Source organism: Nanorana parkeri, unplaced genomic scaffold (assembly GCF_000935625.1).
Source record: "Nanorana parkeri isolate BGI_ZX_2015 unplaced genomic scaffold, ASM93562v1 scaffold280, whole genome shotgun sequence".
NCBI lineage: Eukaryota > Metazoa > Chordata > Amphibia > Anura > Dicroglossidae > Nanorana > Nanorana parkeri.
This window is the reverse complement of record NW_017306548.1, coordinates 535629-554651: the sequence shown is the minus strand read 5'-3', so window position 1 is coordinate 554651 and position 19023 is coordinate 535629. Positions and strand designations below refer to the sequence as shown.

At 44.4% G+C, this 19023-nt stretch overlaps 1 protein-coding gene across 1 annotated transcript in view; it reads left to right on the top strand.

The window, feature by feature from the left end:
* ANKRD11 (ankyrin repeat domain 11) overlaps window positions 1-19023 on the top strand; it is a 159437-nt gene that overhangs the window by 74605 nt on the left and 65809 nt on the right. The window contains exon 2 of the mRNA XM_018557339.1: window positions 15805-15949. Within this exon, the coding sequence (XP_018412841.1) occupies window positions 15863-15949 (87 nt within the window). The 5' untranslated portion in view covers window positions 15805-15862. The remainder of the gene's footprint in view (window positions 1-15804; window positions 15950-19023) is intronic.

Here is a 19023-nt window from a genome sequence, read left to right as displayed (position 1 = left end):
TGACCGCAATGCTGAACGGGCAGTGTGCGCGTGCACACACCGGCCCGTTCAGCATTTGTCTTCCGAGCACCGTTCTAACCAGCCGAGAATCGTACGATTCCCGGCTGGTTTTCGAACATGCTGGTTCGACAGAAGACGTGTGACCGTACAGTAGAAACGGTCGCACGTCTCCGTTCACACTGCTCGATTATCGTACGAAAACCCGATCGCATACGATTATCGTATGATAATCGTGCAGTGTATGGGCACCTTAACACATTACAAACTCTCTTTGGTTTTGGTGTTAAAAAACTCTGTGCAGAAATGATCTTAACCCTTGAAGTGTGGCTACCCTTGCACCGGAATGATTAAGTGCTTGTTTTCGTGTACATTGGGGTACAATGAGGTGTCTGCTTTAGGGGAGGCTTTTGTGGCCCATCCGGAGACCCAGCTGAAAGTTTGTACAAAAGGAACAATCTGTTAGTGCTTTGTGTCTAGGTTGAAGTATTCTCGACTCTACACTGGTTAATTTTTCCAGTTTTGGAACCCAAAACCTCTTAGGAAACATTTTTACTCTTTACGTTCAAATTTATATCCATCAATATCAAATTGGAGTCAAATTTGAGTTGTGTGGCCGAGAAGTCTTCTGGTCAGGACCTGCGTTTCACGGGCCAACAGTCTGTGATGAGAGGTTAATGATATGGGTTTCTTGGGACCCCTCTCCCTGAAAGTACCGCATAGAGGGGTTCCTTTTTTTTGTCATTTTGTGTTACTGCCTTGTAAGAAAAGGAAACTATTGCCAACACTTAGTTGTGCTGGTTCTCCATCAGAAGTTGGGTTCTCTGCAGACTTTACTGACTTGGAGGATGATTTGTAGCACCTTGAGGACAACCTTGTGGGACACCCCTGAATGTTCGACAGAAGGATAGTCTCCTGTTTGATATTCTAGACAGCCATGTTCCCTTCCTGGTAAGCAAAGCACTCTTGGTGATATTTCCCTCATTTAATACGTTTCAGGGACTTGGCGTACATATCTGCAATTAGCATTTTCAAGTTGTCCACAGTGTCAGCCTCCATGTTTGTCGGGAAAGATTTGTCATCGGACTGATAAACTTGCATTGCCTGTACAGCATTACCATGCACAGCGTGTATATTATGAACAATTATGGTTGACACTGTATATAGCAATCTACTCGTATAAATAATGTTTTGAGGATATTACTGCTAACATGTTGGACTGATGAGGGTCTCAAAGAAAATAGACCATAGATTTCCTTTAGGCTTGGTTCACACCTGGGCGTTTTACAGCGCTTTCCTACGCGCTGTAAAACGCTCAACATGTAAAAACCAATGATTGCCTATGAGCATGGTTCCCACCTGGGCGCTGCAAAGCGCCCTACGCCCAAAGAAGTACAGGAGCTTATCCATTAGGATACAGCCGGATGGCCCTCGGAAACGTGAGTTTGTTGCGCGTTTCTTTTACCGCAAATCGCGGTAAAACGCGCATATTCCGTACGCCTAGGTGTGAACCCAGCCTTAAGGTAGGCTGCTTGTCCTTTTGAAATTGTGAGTTGCTGTTTCTGACTGAGCACATTGGTTGCAGCAAAAATCCCTTAACAATGATGACTGGCTGCAGCATAGCCAGGAAATACATTAACCCATCACCATGGTGAGGTGATCGGTACGCTACAGTTGCTTGGCAACCGGTTGTATTATGTAGTAGCATGTGCTCAGTCAGGATTTCTGCTCGCGTTTTAACTGTTTCTTTTTGGCTGAGGAGGAGGTTTTGCATAGCAAATATCAGACTATGGTTAGATGTTCTGCAGTTACAGAATGTGTAGATCTCGGATCTCTGTGTAGTGTAAGATCTCTGCTTAAAATGGGCGGAGAACAGAATGTTATGCTGGCCATACACTCGGCCAAAATTCGACCGAGTGTTCAGTCGACTTTTGACGGTCTGTCCAAAAATTCTCAGTTGAACAGTGCCAATCAGGATACCAGATCAGTGACTGAGGCTGACAGTGGCATGCCTGCCCAATCACAAAAACCAGGCAGAGGCGATACCCCCCCCCCATCCACGCTGTTTAGCCAGCTTTAAATTTAAATTTGTCTCGCTCTTTTGATCAGTCTCTCTCGTCGTCCACTGCCCTGAGAACAAACAATCCTGCTCTCTCTGTTATGTAATATCTCCGCATAAAGTAAAGGTACCTTGCATTCTGTATGAAGTCAACAGGAAGCCTTGAAATGCGTCCAAGAAGCAGCACAGCCCATAACAGTGCTTTTCATCAGGCATCAGTGCCCCTGCCCCCAGCTCTCCCTCTTGTCTGTGATCTAGGAACCCATTTTGCTTCAGGATAAGCCTAGGTAAATTGTGTGGATTTAAGCGCGTGTGTTGCATTTGCTAGATGGAATTAGTAGTCTCTAGTGGCTTACTGCTTATGCATGATGCTATAGCTGCTCTCGCAAAGCTGTTTTTTTTTTTGTCCATGCTGTTTGTTGAAACATCCCTGAGTGGTATCATATCGCCTGACTTTGAGATGAGAAAGCAGGACACCTTTTAGTACAAAGGAGGCTCCTGATTGTGCGGACTGAAGAATATACAGGTGAAACTCGAATAATTAGAATATCGTGCAAAAGTAATTGCAGTAAGTGCTGCAAAAGGGGCCCAAACCAAGTACTGAGTACATATGCATGCTTGTACTTTTCAGAGATCCGATATTGTTCTATGTACAATCCTTGTTTTATTGATTGCATGTAATAATCTACTTTTTTGAGGTTGTGGATTTGGGGTTCTTGGGGTTTTCATGAGCTGTAAGCCATAATCATCACAATTATGACAAATCACGGCTTGAACTATCTTGCTTTGCATGTAGTGAGTCTATCTCATATATTAGTTTCACCTTTTTAAGTTGCATTAGTGAAATAAATGAACTTTGCACGATATTCTAATTATTCGAGTTTCACCTGTATATGCCAAAAATGATTGGTTACACCTCCCAATGCTTTTTCCTCCAGGACTTTTTTTCCATTAACAAAATACCTAATGCTGTCATGTAAACATTGTATTCACATTTCCGTGCAGTGTAAGACTTCTAAGCTGAACTCCATGTATGCATCATTCTGCTTGCATACATTGGTCCAACTTGTGGCCACCATGTCAAGCGAGTGACCTGTGTTTTCAGAGCAGATATGAAGCCGCTCAGCACAGCGGCACTATAGGAGCCAGAAGATCACAGCAAGCACTGTGCTAGCTCTGGGTAGGTATGACACAAACATACTTGCATCGGTCCAGCTTGTGTCTCCCTGTGCTTTCAGAGCAGAGCAGGCACTCGGCACAGTAGCACTACAGGAGCCAGAAGAACACAGCCAGCCCTGTATTGGCTCTGGGTTGTGGCCACCATGCCAAGCGAGTGACCCCTTGTGCTTTCAGAGCAGAGGAGAAGGCACTTAACACAGCAGGACTACAGGAGCCAGAAGATCACAGCCAGCACTGTACTAGCTCCGGCTACTACAGTGCTGTACACAATCCCCAGCAAATGCCCAGGTATGACATAATGTCATAATGAACCAAGCTAAACTAATGTAGGTATGCAGAATACAGCATACCTGGAGTTCAGCTTAAAATGCATTTCTATAGAATGCTACACATCAGACCAAATAGAGGGTCAACTGAGGAGTAATGGAGGACATATGGATTTGTAAGAGAGGACTAAGGGACAGTTGGGGGTTATTGTGGTGTTCATATGTGCTTGATGTGGTGTTCCTCAGCAAGCTTCTGTACTAAGCCTTTTGTGGTCCAGGATCTGATAGCCTTTTATCACATATGTCATGAGTTGTTTTATGGTTTCACCACATATGTGATATTATGCAACTTTCTCCTTGTGCCATCTCTGCAGAATGGTTACCCCCCATCTCCAGCAGAAGCTTCTAAGGTCTCGTTCACACCTAGGCGTATTGCATAGGCGCGTCTGTCACCGTGATTCGCAGGTAAAAAGTCGCGTGACAAACGCACGTTTCCGAAGGCTACTTGGCTGTATCCCAATGGAAACGCGCAACAAAACGGCCCAAAGTAGTACATGTACCTTTTCAGGCGTGGGCCGTTTTGTAGCGCGTTAGGGACGGGCGGAAATACGCCAAGGTGGGACCGAGACCATTGAATACAATGGGATTTATATTTTTGAGCGTTCGTCGAGCGTAGAACGCGCTACAAAACGTTCAGGTGTGAACGAGGGCTAAAGCTCATTATGCCAGCGGATTATTTACATTTCTTGGTGGTTTTTTCAACAGCCTAATTTACAGATCCAATACAGAACACGTTGGTGACAGCCTGTTATTTCCTGCTCTGTAAAATTGGTGGCCATCTTTGAATCACAGCCCTGCTCTTGGCTCTTATTAGACCTACAATCATACTTGTGATTGGGATGTTAACCACCAGTACTATTTTCACATGTTGATGTGCTATTCATACATATCTGTAATAATTAGGGATGCACCTATACCGTTTTTTCAGTATGGAGTACCTATATTTATATTTCTGTACTCGCTAGTACAGATACCTATACTTCCGGTAGCATCGAGCCGGCTTCCCGGGCAATCAGGAAGCCAGGTGGCGTAATTACCCACTGTCCGACGGCTTGATTGCCCGGGAAGCCAACTCCATTCTGTTTGGCTGGCGTGATGCTGATTGGCAGACAGCCCGGCACTCTCAGCAGAAATCCTGTGCATGCGCAGTAGCAGGCTGAGGGCCAATCACGTGGGCGCTGTACACACTGGAGACATGGGCAGATCTTGGGGAGCGGTGTCTGCCCAGCTGGCCAAGGGACTGGTACGGTAATGACTGCTGCTAAGGATCTATGTGAGGTGAATGATTTGTCTGCAGGGTGGGGGTTGTGTCGCCATATCAGATTTGTTTGCCCGGCTCAACACGGATTGGCTGGGAAGCCGGCTTCCCGTCCAATCAGCATCGAGCCGGCCAAACAGCATGAAGCCAGCTTCCCGGCTTCATGTTCCCTCGCGGCTCTGCCGCTAAGAGGAAATCTCCCTCTGACCAGAAGTTCCAGTATCGGAGCATTTGGGAGAGTACGAGTACTCGCCCAAATACCCAGTATCGGCACCAATACAGATACTAGTATCGGTGCATCCCTAGTAATAATTTTCACACCTTTAAGGAAATTAAGTCTGTTATGTGAATTAATCTTTTCGCTTAGCCGTGGATATTACATCTTTGTGTATCTAGAATTTGCACATCATTTGACTAGACTGGTTGTGGTTTTTTTCTTGTGTAGTCATTTGATTTTTAGTTCTATCTTCATTTAGAAAATTACGTATTTGTTATAGCCGAGCTAAAATGCTGTCCAGTATGTCCTTTCTAATGCACCATCCTGTCACCATGTTATACAGTACAGAGGCAATGGATAGTAGTGGCTTGTTCAAGGTCATGCGGAACGATCACTGGAATGGAGCCAGACCCTCCTGCTGTAGTGTCACAGCAAATTGAAGACCGCGTGTACGATACGCAGTGTAATAGTTTTCCTAAACCTCTCCCACATCAGTTTTTTGTAAAATGTTATTAATCTGCATTGGTGGTAACATGGAATGTATTTTATTTTGTGTTTTTTTAATATTTCATGGCATCTACTCTTAGATGAGCTAAATCGTGTAATTGGCTGCCCCTCCCCCTCGCTTGACTGTAGAATTAGCAATTCAAATGGTGATATATTTGTGGTAAAACAAATATTCTGTCTATACAATCTGTGTGTTTAAATGCCGTACAGATTGCAGCTTTACAAGAGATCCAGCCTGCTGGAGATGACATTTACTGGAATGTAAAACCACTATAAAGATATTAGGCTGGCCGTGCTGTAATAGATTTCTCCATCCTCGTGATTCCTGCCACCTCAATAACCCCTTGGCTGAGATCCCTTCACCTTATCCCAGGAGCTAGGTAGCCAATGCACCTTAAAAATTGCAACTGCCGCTTAACTTTTTAGGTTTTTGTAATTGTAGAGCTCGGCCTTGGGGGGCTTCCTGTGTTGAGTATTGTGGAGCTGCAGGGAGACCAAAATTGGGGAATAGAAAAATAGAAATCACTGGGGGCCGAACCCCCCCCCCCCGTGGAATAACGAAACTCAGATTTTGGCATTCTCCTCCTCAGTGGCAAGTGAAATTGTTCTGTGAAAGTGAAACATTTGTTAAACCATTTGTATTAAGAAAGATGAACATTCTGTCTCTTTTGTAACAGTGTCTGCCAACTCAAGTTCTTTTACTTTTTAACCCCTTCGTGACTGACGACGTACAGTGTACGTCGCCAGCATCGGGGCTGTTTAAACAGACTCCCGGCGACTTTTGCCGCCGGGACTCTGTTTAAACTTGTAGAGCCGACTGTCGGCTTTACAACAGAAGCAATCCTGGCGACTTACCTGTCACGACCATCTGCTATCACATGGGGGGGGGGCTTGTAAGTAAAGTTAAAAAAAAAAAGCCTTTTCAATTAAAATTAAATAAAAATCAATCTAACAATGTAAAAAAAAGTTTTTACATGGGTGCAAAAAATGAAAAAAGGGCCTCAGTCATGAAGGGGTTAAAGTAGTATTAAACACACAAACTTTTACATATCCAGATCAAACTTATGCACTGCCCTGCTAAGTATTCTGTTATGTTTTTTTCCCCAAACAATTATGTTTCTGAGCAGCTGGCTCCAACTTTCAGGCTAGGATCACGCCAGATGCAGTGCGTTCCGGCCAGAACGGACTGCATTGCGGCCGGCTCTCTTTTTTTGTGGGGCAGGAGGGGGCGTGGCGGGCCAGTGAAGAGAATGGCACCGTAGCCCTCTGGCTGCACTACATCGCAAGGCACAATGCACCACACCGGAGGCACAATCAAAATAGTGCTTGCAGCATTTTGATCGCACCGGACCACAGGCACAATGTGCCTTGCGATCCCGTGCGGTCGATCGCATTGTGGCCGGAGGGCGTGACTAGGGTGCCATTCACTTCACTGGCCCGCCACGCCTGCCCCTCAAAGCAGCATAGTCACCCTAGGGCAGGACTTGTTTAAACTATAAACCCCTCCCCCCCCCCTCTAAACTTTGACAGGGAGGGGTGTTCTTTAAGGTAGCTACACTGTGGGAATTTCGCACAGTGGATGCTGCTTTCGGCACTCTTTTGCCCGGCAAACCCGTCAATCAGCTCATTGAAGGAGCTGGTTGGAAAATCTTTGAACGAACAGAGCCAGCAGCCAATAAACTGCCGGTTCTGTTCAGGTATTCTGACAGCAGCCGCCCTCAGAATACAAAGATGGTGAGATTTCTCCATCCATGCCTGTAAGCGTTGATGGAGGAATGAAGAAAATATTAGTGGATGGCCAGCTTTAGTTTTGAGAACTGTGAAGGCTGATAACATTCCAAGTTCAGTACACAGGACGGTGCCTGGATTTGTCAGGATTAATGAAATTATTTTTCTGCACTTGACCTAAAAATGAAAACTAATGCAGCCATATATTACAATTCTGTTATTTAGTGGAGATGCACTTTAAAGTGGACCTTGCAGTAAAGTACCAGGTCCAGTCCCCTCCACCCCCCAATTCCCCCCCAGAAATCTTTACATAAATCTCTCATTGTGGGGACCTAATAAGAGGAGCTTTGCAGTAAAATGCAGGGTTCCATCATACTGTCTGAGCCTCTTCCCCATTATAAATAGTAGCGGGTCCAAAATGTACCTGTAAAAGTTTATACTTGCCTTAAGCCCGTCTTCCGGATCTCTGGGCATGATGGCATTGTTCTCCTGGGGAATACAGAGCAGGGGATATCTTGCAAGATGGTACTCCAGTCCATTGGAAGAGCGTTGTCTGTATTTCTCAGCGTTTCACAGGAAGGAATGTGGCGTCGCCCTCGCCAAGGCAACGGGCAGAAAGGTAAGTACAAATCTAACTTCTACAGGTACATTTTAGGCCTATTATCTGCTAGTGATTTATACAGGAAGCCCCCAGTACGGTATAGGTCGGGGGTAGGCAACCTTGGCTCTCCAGCTTTGCTGAAACTACAAATCCCATGCAAGGCATTGCAAGCCACAAGCATGACTCCCAGAGACAGATTACTCATTACTCTGAGACGTGTACATTTCGTTTTATTCTGAATGGATGTTCGTATCAATTTTGTTAAATTCGGACATTCGGATTCATCCATTTGTAGTTTCAGCACAGCTGGAGAGCCAAGGTTGCCTACCCCTGGTGTTGGTGAATCTTGCATTTTACTGCAGTGTTTGCCTTTTTCATCCATAACTTCACGCGATTTGCTCGAGTTGAAATTCTCCAGAATGCTGCATTATTTTCTGAGACAGATTTTACTGTAGAGCAGCAGTGATGTCACCTTGACAAACTTCTTGTGGTTCTGCCTTTGCTCATGGTCTATGAGGTGCTGAGGAACGGTCAAAGAAGTCCTCTGATCCAGACATTGGAAGACAAACGCACTCATGTGCTACCACCATGCACAAATCAGGTAATCAGGGGTTTCAAAACGCACATGGTGTTTCCTCTAGCAAAACCTGTTGCGATGTCTTTAATGGACAAGGCACAAGTTCACTTTGTAGAAGAACAATCGGCACAGATTCTAAAGATGTCTAACATTCATCCAGTTGGTGGTAACCTTTTATTTTGGGACGCCTCTTTCATAAATGTTGTAATGAGGTCGCTTTGATTTTATGTGCTGGCGTTCCATAACATTCAAGTAGCTGTGGCAAATATTCCAATATTTTGTTTTTATTGAGGTTTCATATTTTATAGCATTTTTTCTAGAGGTGCACCGAAATGAAAAAAGTCAGATCGAATGTTTTTTTTTATTCTAACTTCACATTTTTTTTATAAACTTTTACATTCTATTTTTATTTTTTTACTGTGTATATTTTTTTTTTTTTTACTTTTAAAGGCTTCAGTGAAATATTAGGACTGTGTTCCAGTACTGGTCCAGATCTGGTCTGGAAAATGGTGTGAACCTGAATGCAGTTCTAGTGCATTCCAGACGAGACGTGCAGTATTTCTCTGGTCTGAAACGGACTGCGCTGGTGTGAACAGAGGCCAGAAATGGCATAGGGATACATTAGGATGCATTTTGGGTTCGGAAACAATTTGGTCTGGAGATAATGTGGTGTGAATGGGCCCTAAGGCTGGGTTCACACCATTTTCCGAAGGCACAACTGGAACGCAGTGCATCGCGTTTTTGCCGTGTTCTGGAGCTTTTTTTAAAAAAAAATAACTTAAAATGGGGTTTCAGGTGCTTTCCAGTGTGTTCCATGCGTTTTTGAAGCGTTCCAGTGCATTCCAAACAAAATGAGACTTAAAATATTTTTCTGGTCTGGAAGGGATTGCAGTGATGTGAACAGAGGCCAGAAATAATATAGGGATACATTGGGATGCATTTTGGGTCCGGAAACGGTCTGGTCTGGTGATCTGAATGTGGTGTGAATGGGCCCTAAATCCCTACTTGGTCATAAGTTAGCGCTCCTGGCTTGGGAGCCAAGGGCCAACACAGGGTTGAAGATTAAAGCTGCCCATATAGTGTAATATTTTCTTTGTGCAGGCTGAACAAAGGTAACCCCCCCCCCCAGTGCTTAAAGGATAAGTTCACCTTTTGCAAAATTAAAAAAATGCATATTTTAATCATATGTATTAAAAAAAAAACATGCTTTGCTTTTTCTTTTTTTGCATTCAAGCCTGGAAAGCATTGCTATTGTGATCACTGGATCAGGCTTCTGCACATTTTCATCCTGGCAGAGCCCCGTACTGAGGTACCGAGTATCATTTAGGAGAGATGGAGGAAGGACGGCTGGGCTTCAAACTGGATTAAATCACCTCATACAGCGTCCAGCTGTCCTCTCTGGTTAGATGCGGTAGAGCTGTCCTTATTTCTGTCCAGCCGTCCTTCCCCCATCTCTCCTATCGGATACTCCATACATCAGTACAAGCTCTGCCATTATGAGTGTGTGCAGAAGTCTGAGCTCTGCAGCCCTGATCCAGTGATCACAGTTGCAATTCTTTCCAGGCTTGAATGCAAAAATGAATGAAATGCATATTTTTTGTTATATTATTAAATATACATTTCTTAAATTTTTGCAAAACGTGAACTTATCCTTTAAGCTGATAGCCCGCTAACAATCCTAATCTCTCGTGTCTATTGAACACACCTACTTTTTCCTCCAGCACTGTGAAGGTTTAATTAAGTGAACCATTGGATTAGCTGGTCCTTTTGGCAGCAATGACTTCAAGCAAGCGCTTTTGTTAGCTCTGAATCAGACCTGCACAGCTCAGACACATTTGTAGGATGTCTAGTGTGAACAGCTGTTTTGAGGTATTTCCATAGCATCTCTATGGGGTTAAGGTGTGGGCTCTGATTGGCCACTCCAAAGGCACATTTTATTTTTCTGAAGCCAGTCTGGGGAATTTACTTCGATTTACTTATTAAATACAAGCTGCTTGTCTTCAATATTTGAGTCAGACCCAGAACAAGCATGCAGCAAAATCAATAAGCCTACGTATTTCCCTTGTGACCGGTTTCCTTCGATAACCCTGGAAATATAGGAGATCTCATTCTCTTTGGCTCCAGACTGCACTTCAGGTCTGGTTACAACATGTACCTGAGTGTTTGTCGAAACTGTTTTTATTCCTGACCTTGTTTCCTGGCAACACAGCCCGGCCTGTTAAACCTTTTGTCATGCAATGTTAGTGTGCAGCTCTTACCTAGGCAAGGAATAATAGCTGTGTCTAGATTAAAGGCAGTGTGAAGATGATAGCAGCATCTCCAGAATACTGATTCGCATTTTATGTGCCGTGGATTACTGGCATTATAGGCCGCCTTCTCTCCAATGAAAGATGCATTTGTGGGATGGAAAGCAGTCTGTTCATTTTCTCTTCCAGATCTTTGTCTCTTTTTGTTTTTTTGTATATAAACTTCATGAACGTAGTGACAGATCCTGCTCGAGTCTTAAATGGGAGAGCTTGATTGCGGGCAACAGTTTCTCCATGAAACCTTTTCATATGCGAGGCAAAATGTGTTGGTTGCTCAGTGATGAATTCTTGGAAGTACGCCTGTCCCTAGAGATATGGATAGAATGAGGGCGCCAGACCAAGAGAGGTTTACAGTCCACAATTTTAATCACTTGCTAGCATTACTGACCAATTGTATGCAGGCAGCTCAGAAGCCATCATTTGGGTCCATCCAAAACTTTATTTCCATTCAGCCCTGATGAAGGGGGGAATTGTGGCCCCCGAAATGCATTGGCTATCTTCGGTTTTATCACCAATTGAGTGTTTAAAAGATTTTAAACTTCTCTTGGTCTGGCACTCTCATTCTACACATTGCATTTGGATTTCTCGATTTTGGGTCCCAGCCCCTCTCCTAGGGCTGATTGTCTAAAACATTTAAGAGAACTATGGGTTAAGCTTTTTATCCCATAGTTCTCTTAAGCACTCATTCACACTAGTAATGGCCGGCCCCGATCCATGCGGTGTGCATGGCAGTATAGGGCCGCTCCTGTGAAGGTCAGGTGCTGCGTGTGATTGTGCACAGCAGCCTGTTCTCTATGGGAGTACGCAGCCGTACGCCGCCCTACGCTCACCTGAACAGCGAGTCTGTATGGTTGCGGTTGTCCCTGCTTGGACTCAGACAGAATCCATCTCGTCTGCGTACGAGTGCGGACACCCATAGAGAACAGGCAGCTGCGTGTAATCACACGCAGCTCAGATCTGCACGGGCCGGCTGTTGTGTGAATGAGGGCTAAGGGTCACGGTAGGACATATACTAGCATCCTCTTGTGACCCAAAGCTCAGTATATAGCAAACTACAGCTTGCTATATACTGAGTGCCGCAGCCGGGATGGATCCCGACAATGCTGTCGAGATCCACCCAGCTGTGCCCACCCCCTCTGGCGTCCGTTCTTCCAGTCAGCGCTGGAGCTCACTCACCTCATAGTTCTCCTTTTAAGAAATTTACCAGTCCAGCGCCTTGTTTGCTATTTGCTTCTGGACCTAGGAATAATGGTGGGGGGTGGAAGCTGCTGTGGCTGACCACCTAATAATGCTAGTTGCCTGACTATTATGCGGACAGGTTTGCTTTAATTCTAAGTCACTGCCATGGAGCGTATTCAGATCTAAAATTTAGTAGAAGAATCTTCAGTCCATACTTGTTCAAAGTCAGCAATGCAAAGTATTGATACAAGAGTCGATACGACACAGGCAAATGGCGCCATGCATGCAGGAAGTAAAATGCGATGCTTCCAGGTGCATTTGGAGCTCATTTCTAAACGCATCGGAAAGCATGTAATTTGCTATAGCTGAATGCACTCCTAGATGTTCAGTAGCCTCTCGGTATGTTCAATGTATCTGCGTTTACACAAATGGGAATTTTTCTTTTTTTTTCCCTCGACAGTTGACCTGGTTTTTATGTACCCAGGAAAAACCCAACACCGCATGGGTGGTCCGTGTGGATGTTTGTCCTAGATGACGACTCCTGTGTTTAGGGGGCCAGTATGCATGGGCTCTTAGAGCTCAGCAACGGCATATTTTTTTTTCTCCAGTGACAAGTTTCCTTTTAAAGTGCACCAGTGATATTGTCAGGCTCCAGTTAACCAGTGCATGCTGTCATATTGACCTACATATACTCCTACAATCTTTTTATTGTTTTTACTGTAAAGTACAAGTAGACACCATAAAAAAGACATATTTACATAAGGCAACTAGGACAGGAACAAGGAATGTCTGTGAATAACATTCCAAAACTCCACACAAGAACCCATGAACATGAGGTGTAAAAGGGAGCGGAGCTTGGACCTACATGTTCTTAGGTGGCCAGAATTATTGGCTGCTGGCACCAACCCCATCAGACTTCAATGTGATGTTATTGACCCCCCTGTATAACGGACAGGACACCCTTGGGGAACATAGGTCCTGGTTTCACAACTGTTCTGAGAGACCATCATGAGGCATTTATACCAGGATGAGTACTCGTAAATACAAGCCTACAGTTGTAATCTGTGTATCTCCCTCCTAATGGGTTTCTCTCCCATGGTATGGAATGGATTTTCATTCAAATAAGTAAACTAAAGCAAAAAATGATGTTTGAGGAAGCCGGTTAACTTGGGTTTCCACTTGTAGTAGTAGGTCCGGCAGTGGATGAAACCCAGTGCTTGGGCATTGTTGCTCTTGAGGTTGGTGGAGCCATCGGAGGGATGGTTAGATGTATGATGAGACACTTCTTTTTGCTTGGAATAAAACACTAGGCTTTTGGTTTAAATGACCTGATCAGATTGTGTGTGCAGATGGTGCGGTGCCACTCAGTCTTTCAGCAACTAAACAATGTTTATTTGATAATAGGTCACTCGTTGGAGGCTGCAAGGAATTGCGCTGGCAGTGTGCCTCGGCTTTTTTTTTCCAATTTGTTTTTTTGCAACGTGACCGAGCAACACTTCATTTCAGGCATTTGATAAGAAAGGGCTTTTTTTCCGGGAAGAGTGCAGAATTCATGTAAAGACGTTAGAGTGTGGTCACTGGTCTCCGGCCAAGTTGCGGCTGTGCAGTCATTGATATGTGAATGTTTTTTGTTATTTTCTGGTAGAAAGAACCATTTAAATGAAGATAGTTTATGCTTCAATTTCCTCTTCTCTTATGGATTCATTGAAAGTAGGGATGCACCGATACCGATACTAGTATCGCTGCCGATACCAAGTATTTGGGCGAGTACTCGCCCAAATGCTCCGAAGCCTAGCCCGATAGTTCCTGTATCAGGAAACCGTGCAGCGCATCATTACACGCTGCCCGGCTTCCAGATTGGCCGGGAAGCTGGCTCCATGCTCCCTCGTCACTTGTGACAGTTTCCCCATGTGCGTGCTGAATGTGAGGGGCAGGACTTCTTAAGGCCCCCGTTTGGCTGTTCAGGAACGGCCAATGGACGGGAGATGGTTAAAAAGCAGCTCTGGGAAGAACATTTATTAACCCTTGCAGTGGGGCTACCCCCGCACTGCAAGGGTTGACCACTCAATTTTGTCTAGGTGCTAAAATAAAAGTTATACCCACCTGAACAGCTGAGCTGCTTCTCCAATCTCTGAAGGCTCTCTCCTCCTACACTGCAGCATTGGAATGTTCCTCGGAGTCCTCACCTTTTTATACACATTTATTGGTCTGCGGCTATGCGGTGGCGGCCTGTGCGGTGGACACGTCGGGAGCAGCGTGTGACGCATGACGTGCGACTCAGGCCGCGTGCGGAGCCCCGAACAGGCTAAGCAATCGATAGCCGACGAATCGACGATCGAAAACGTTGCCAACGTTTTCAATCGTCGATTTTAATCAACTTAATCGATTAACTGTTGCAGCTCTAGCGGCAGCACAGGGGGAGTGGGACTGGGAGGACATGTCTAACAAGCCAGCTTCAAGGATGTGCAGTGTAACTTTCTTTTTTTTTCGAATGGCACTGACAAAAACTAGTAGTTGACCCTTTTATTGCGGGGGGCAGCTCCACTGCAAGGGTTAATGTTTGGCCTAGAGGAGAGTTATTTTATTACCTGTATTTTTATGTTGCGGCCTCTTCCAGTTCAATTGTGCTAAAACTGCTGTAATAGGTGGGTCAGATAGAAGCGCCTATGTTACTATGTAGAATAGGGCTAGCCCTCTGACGGTGATTTAACTACACATCCTATTATGCATCTGCCTCCGGATGTCATGTCTGTGACCGTCAGTCTTGCAATGCTTAATGGGATTTGTAGTTGCATCACAGCTGGTGGGCTGGAGTTTGCCTAACACTGATGTAGAACATGTAGGCTTCTCTCTGAATTACAGCTCCCATCATGCATGAGGTCAATTTGTCAGCTAGACATGCCTTAGTGACCGGGAACAACATGTATGTCTATGGTAAAATCAAAACTCTTTCATAACATGGTCTGTACATACATGTGGGTTTGGTTTATGTTGATAGTCATTTCAAAACATTTACAGGGTTATTCACTAAAGGGTGACCTAATGTGTCCTTGCATTGAACTGTCACATCAAACTCAAGTCAAGCTGAAACCTGCAAGTCAGCATTGGCATTACCCGTGTATCTTCCACATTATCTTTAGGCCTTTTTGTATAGCTGGGTTGGTATGTAGGTGAGCTTAGAGGACAGAGGAAACTCTGATGTCTCCAATGTGATCACTAGTTGTCCAAACAGCACACAAGAGGCGCTGGGGCAGTAGCAGAGAGGTGGCAGGACTTATCACTGCTTAGATATGTTACGTCATAATTTGGTACTTGACAGTTCCTCTATTTTGTCTTATTGGAGCTTGTTATTTTTGTAACTTGTATATATCTTGGGATTGGGTTCTGCAGTACATGGTCCGGCCTTCTACGGGGATTGGGTTCTGCAGTACATGGTCCGGCCTTCTACGGGGATTGGGTTCTGCAGTACATGGTCCGGCCTTCTACGGGGATTGGGTTCTGCAGTACCTGGTCCGGCCTTCTACGGGGATTGGGTTCTGCAGTACCTGGTCCGGCCATCTATGGGGATTGGGGTCTGAAGTAGGCTCTTTACCAGTACTCTCCATTGCTTCCAACATTCCTTTATTCACTTTACTACTACCACAGTTTTTTTTTTATCTAGTCTGGCTGGGTTAATGAAGATGAGATTGGTAACTGACTTGACACCAGTTATCTGTGTGGTCTCTGACATTTAAGGAATTATACAGCTTTAGAAATCTGATATTGGAAAATATATATTCTAATCACTTGGCCAAATACTATTACCAGTTTGTATTGAGCATGTTGTGTTTCTTTTAACATTTCAATCCTTTCTTTTTTTTTGTCTTTTAGACTGTTGATGACGAAGCGATAGGAAAATAAATGAAGGCCAAGTAGGGAAGGCAAAACGATGCCCAAGGGTGGGTGTTCTAAAACACCACAACCAGAAGAATTCGCCCTCAGCTACGACATGGTGGAGAAACAAACTGGGAAAAAGGTAAAAACAAATTCTTTTTTAATCGGCTGAAATGCAGTTTGGTTACCCAGAGTTTTCTGGTAGTCTGTCTGAGAACTTGACGTTTTAAATAAAACTTCATGTGTTACTATGTACCGCTCGCCAGGTTTTGTCTCTAGAAAATGCTGCAAGTGTAATGTACTTGTTGATCCTTGTTTTATTTTGGATTATTATACCCTCACACATTTTACTGCTATCTGGTGCTCCGATAAAGAGATTTCTCTTCACTTTCTCCTTTCGAGATGAGGGAAAATATGCAACAGGGAAACCAGTGACAAAAAAAGCTGACGGGTTCTAATATTTCCCTACGTAAATTAAAAAAATGTTTGTGTCCGTTGCTGCTTTGAGTGTTCCTAGTTGGTGAAATGGTTGTCTGCAGAACAACGAGTGAGGGGACATCTCTATACCAGAGCCCTAGATGAAACCGGACAGGGGTTATCATCCACTCTGTCCTTGGCTTAATTGTGGCAATGGATACACTTTAATTCAGGCACCACGTCTGGTGATCTACATTAAACCTTTGGGTTTATTATTTCTTTGACTTAATTACAGAAGTCCTGCCTTGGGATATTTAATCCAGACAGAGACAACCTGCAGCTACAGCTATTCCGGACGTAACATTTCCAACATGCCCTGCTAGGTGCAGATGCATCTACAGCCAGTCTCAGACTTACAGGGCATGGGAGGACACTTGAAGCTAGAACATTGAGATGCCAAGGGTTTCCTCAGTGGAGTTGAGCTTGAGAGCTTGTTCACACGATGTCCAGACCAGAACATTTAGCTTCTCGATCAACGCATCCCTATGTAATTTCTGGGCTGCATTTCACCCCTTTGCAGTGCTTTCTAGTTTGTTTGTGTTTTTTACCTACTCTGGAATCTGCAAACGTGCCAAATGCACTGGACTGCACCTGAAAGCCCATTTTAAACTTTACAAAAAAACAAAAGCACTGGAACACGGCAAAATCACTGTAAAAATGCTCTGTGTCTGCAGACCTGTTCCAGCTCTAGTCCAGACATGGTGTGAACATAGCCTAAAGCAGTGAGTCCTCGTTCACAGGCAAGGGATGATCTGCAGTGGTTCACCTTTCACAGGCATTTGAGGCCACACTGCCACCTCCTTGAATGCCTGCATACCAGCGCTGTGCCCATGATGTAAACCGCCTCTTTTTTTTAACCACCTGCCCCAGTACCTTCCCCCCCAAACCCTTTTATTTATTTGACACATTTGGAGAAAAGGTTTAAACTAGGGATACACCAACATTTCGGCCGCTGAAACATAGCCAAAAATGGCTCTTTTGGCGAAGTGCAGAAAGTGCCATCTTTTCGCCAAAATAGCGGTGCATCCCTGGTTTCTCTCCTCCCCGCTGCGCGCTGCTATGTGTCCCAGTGGGGAGGAGAGAAATTGTCACAGGAGGCAGAGTGGTGTGGGGAGAAGAGTGCTATGAGCGGCCGGCGCCTCTCCTCCCAGCACCGCGCGGCCTCCTGTGACAGATCAGGAGAGTGGTGTGGGGGGCGTAGTCAGCTGTCACAGGAGGACGGTGTGGGGGAGCAGTAAGCTGTCACAGGAGATCGAGCTCCCCTCCTCTCACCACTCGGTCAGCCTCCTGTGACAGCTGTCAGGAAGGAGTGGGTGCAAGCAGTCAGTGATCAGTGATCGCTGAGTGTAAATAGAGGACAGAGTATGGTTACTATATCCCCAATTATGAATGACTGAGAAGTGATCTACATCACCTCCTGTTCATTCATGATTGTGGCTAAAGTAAACACACTCTGTCCTCCCCTTATGAATGAAACGGAACACTCAGTATAGAGGATTCCTGTTCCTTTATTACAGGGGCTCCAGAAAAAGAGATTGAGAACACAGTCCTCAATCTCCTATTTTAGAAGGAAAATATCAGGGGTCTGTTTAGACCCCCAATATTTCCCCAGAGCCTGCCCCCCGATAGTAAAGTAAAAAAAAAAAATATTTTATAAAAATATTAAATTCAAGTTTTATAATTTTTTTTTAACATATTTCAATTTTTTTAAAAAGGTTAGAATGTTTTTCCGGTTTCGGTGCACCTCTACTTTAAACCAGCTGTTGTGAAGCACTCTTTTCATTCTTAGCTTGTACTGACCCCCATAATTGTCAGTTTTGCTGGGCAGCATGTCCTGTTAAAGTGAAAAATGAACAGATCTACTGACAGGATGACCTGATAATAAAGAAAAACACAAACTGCTGTGTTAATTCTTATCCAGACCCCATCATACGTGTCCTCTTGAATCTACTTTCAATGCACTTTCCCAATCAGTAATACAGTGAAGGAGAATGCAGAAATAGGAGCGAGTTCTGCGGTATTTATAGTAAGCTGTGTTATCTGCCTTTGGTTATGTGTGTTCATTAAACTACATGCTATTTTGTTATCACTGGAGGCTGAAAAATATGTAGTTTTTTCTGTAACCGAATGGCACGCTGTTAGGATAATATGTAGTAGAGGTTGACAAACTTTCATTTTCTGAGAGCTGAACGCCGGCCCCTCTCTGCTTGCTTTGTGTATATGTGAAGGCCTGAGAGATGGTGACTCATAGCTCAAGCTGTGTTGCTGCTGTATGATGTCATCCTGCATTGGTTTGTGTGCATCATGTTTACTGCGTTGTCCTTCGTTGTCAGCTGTAGATGAGATGATAGTTTGAGGATTGCCCTGCCAGTCTGCTTTTTCCTGCAGTCGTAAATAAAAGCAATGTTGTCCTGGAAGAGGTGCAGTTCTACTCTGGCTGCCACAAGTCCTGTTCCTTAATATTGTCTTTTCACCCTGCTAAAGTAATCTGAATTCCTCAATTTCTTTTTCTATTTCAAAAGGGAAATGTCAGGGGTCTATTTAAACCGCAGAGATTTCACTGTAGCCCCCCCCAACAGTAAACAAAAAAAATACAAAATTATTAAAAAATAAATAAAAAATGTAAAAAAAAAAAACTAATTAAAAAAAGCACAACCCCTCCCTCCCCACACATAACATACACATATTGAGGTGTACGCCATGCGCTGCAGTGCGTTGTTAGAACGCATCGCAGTGCAT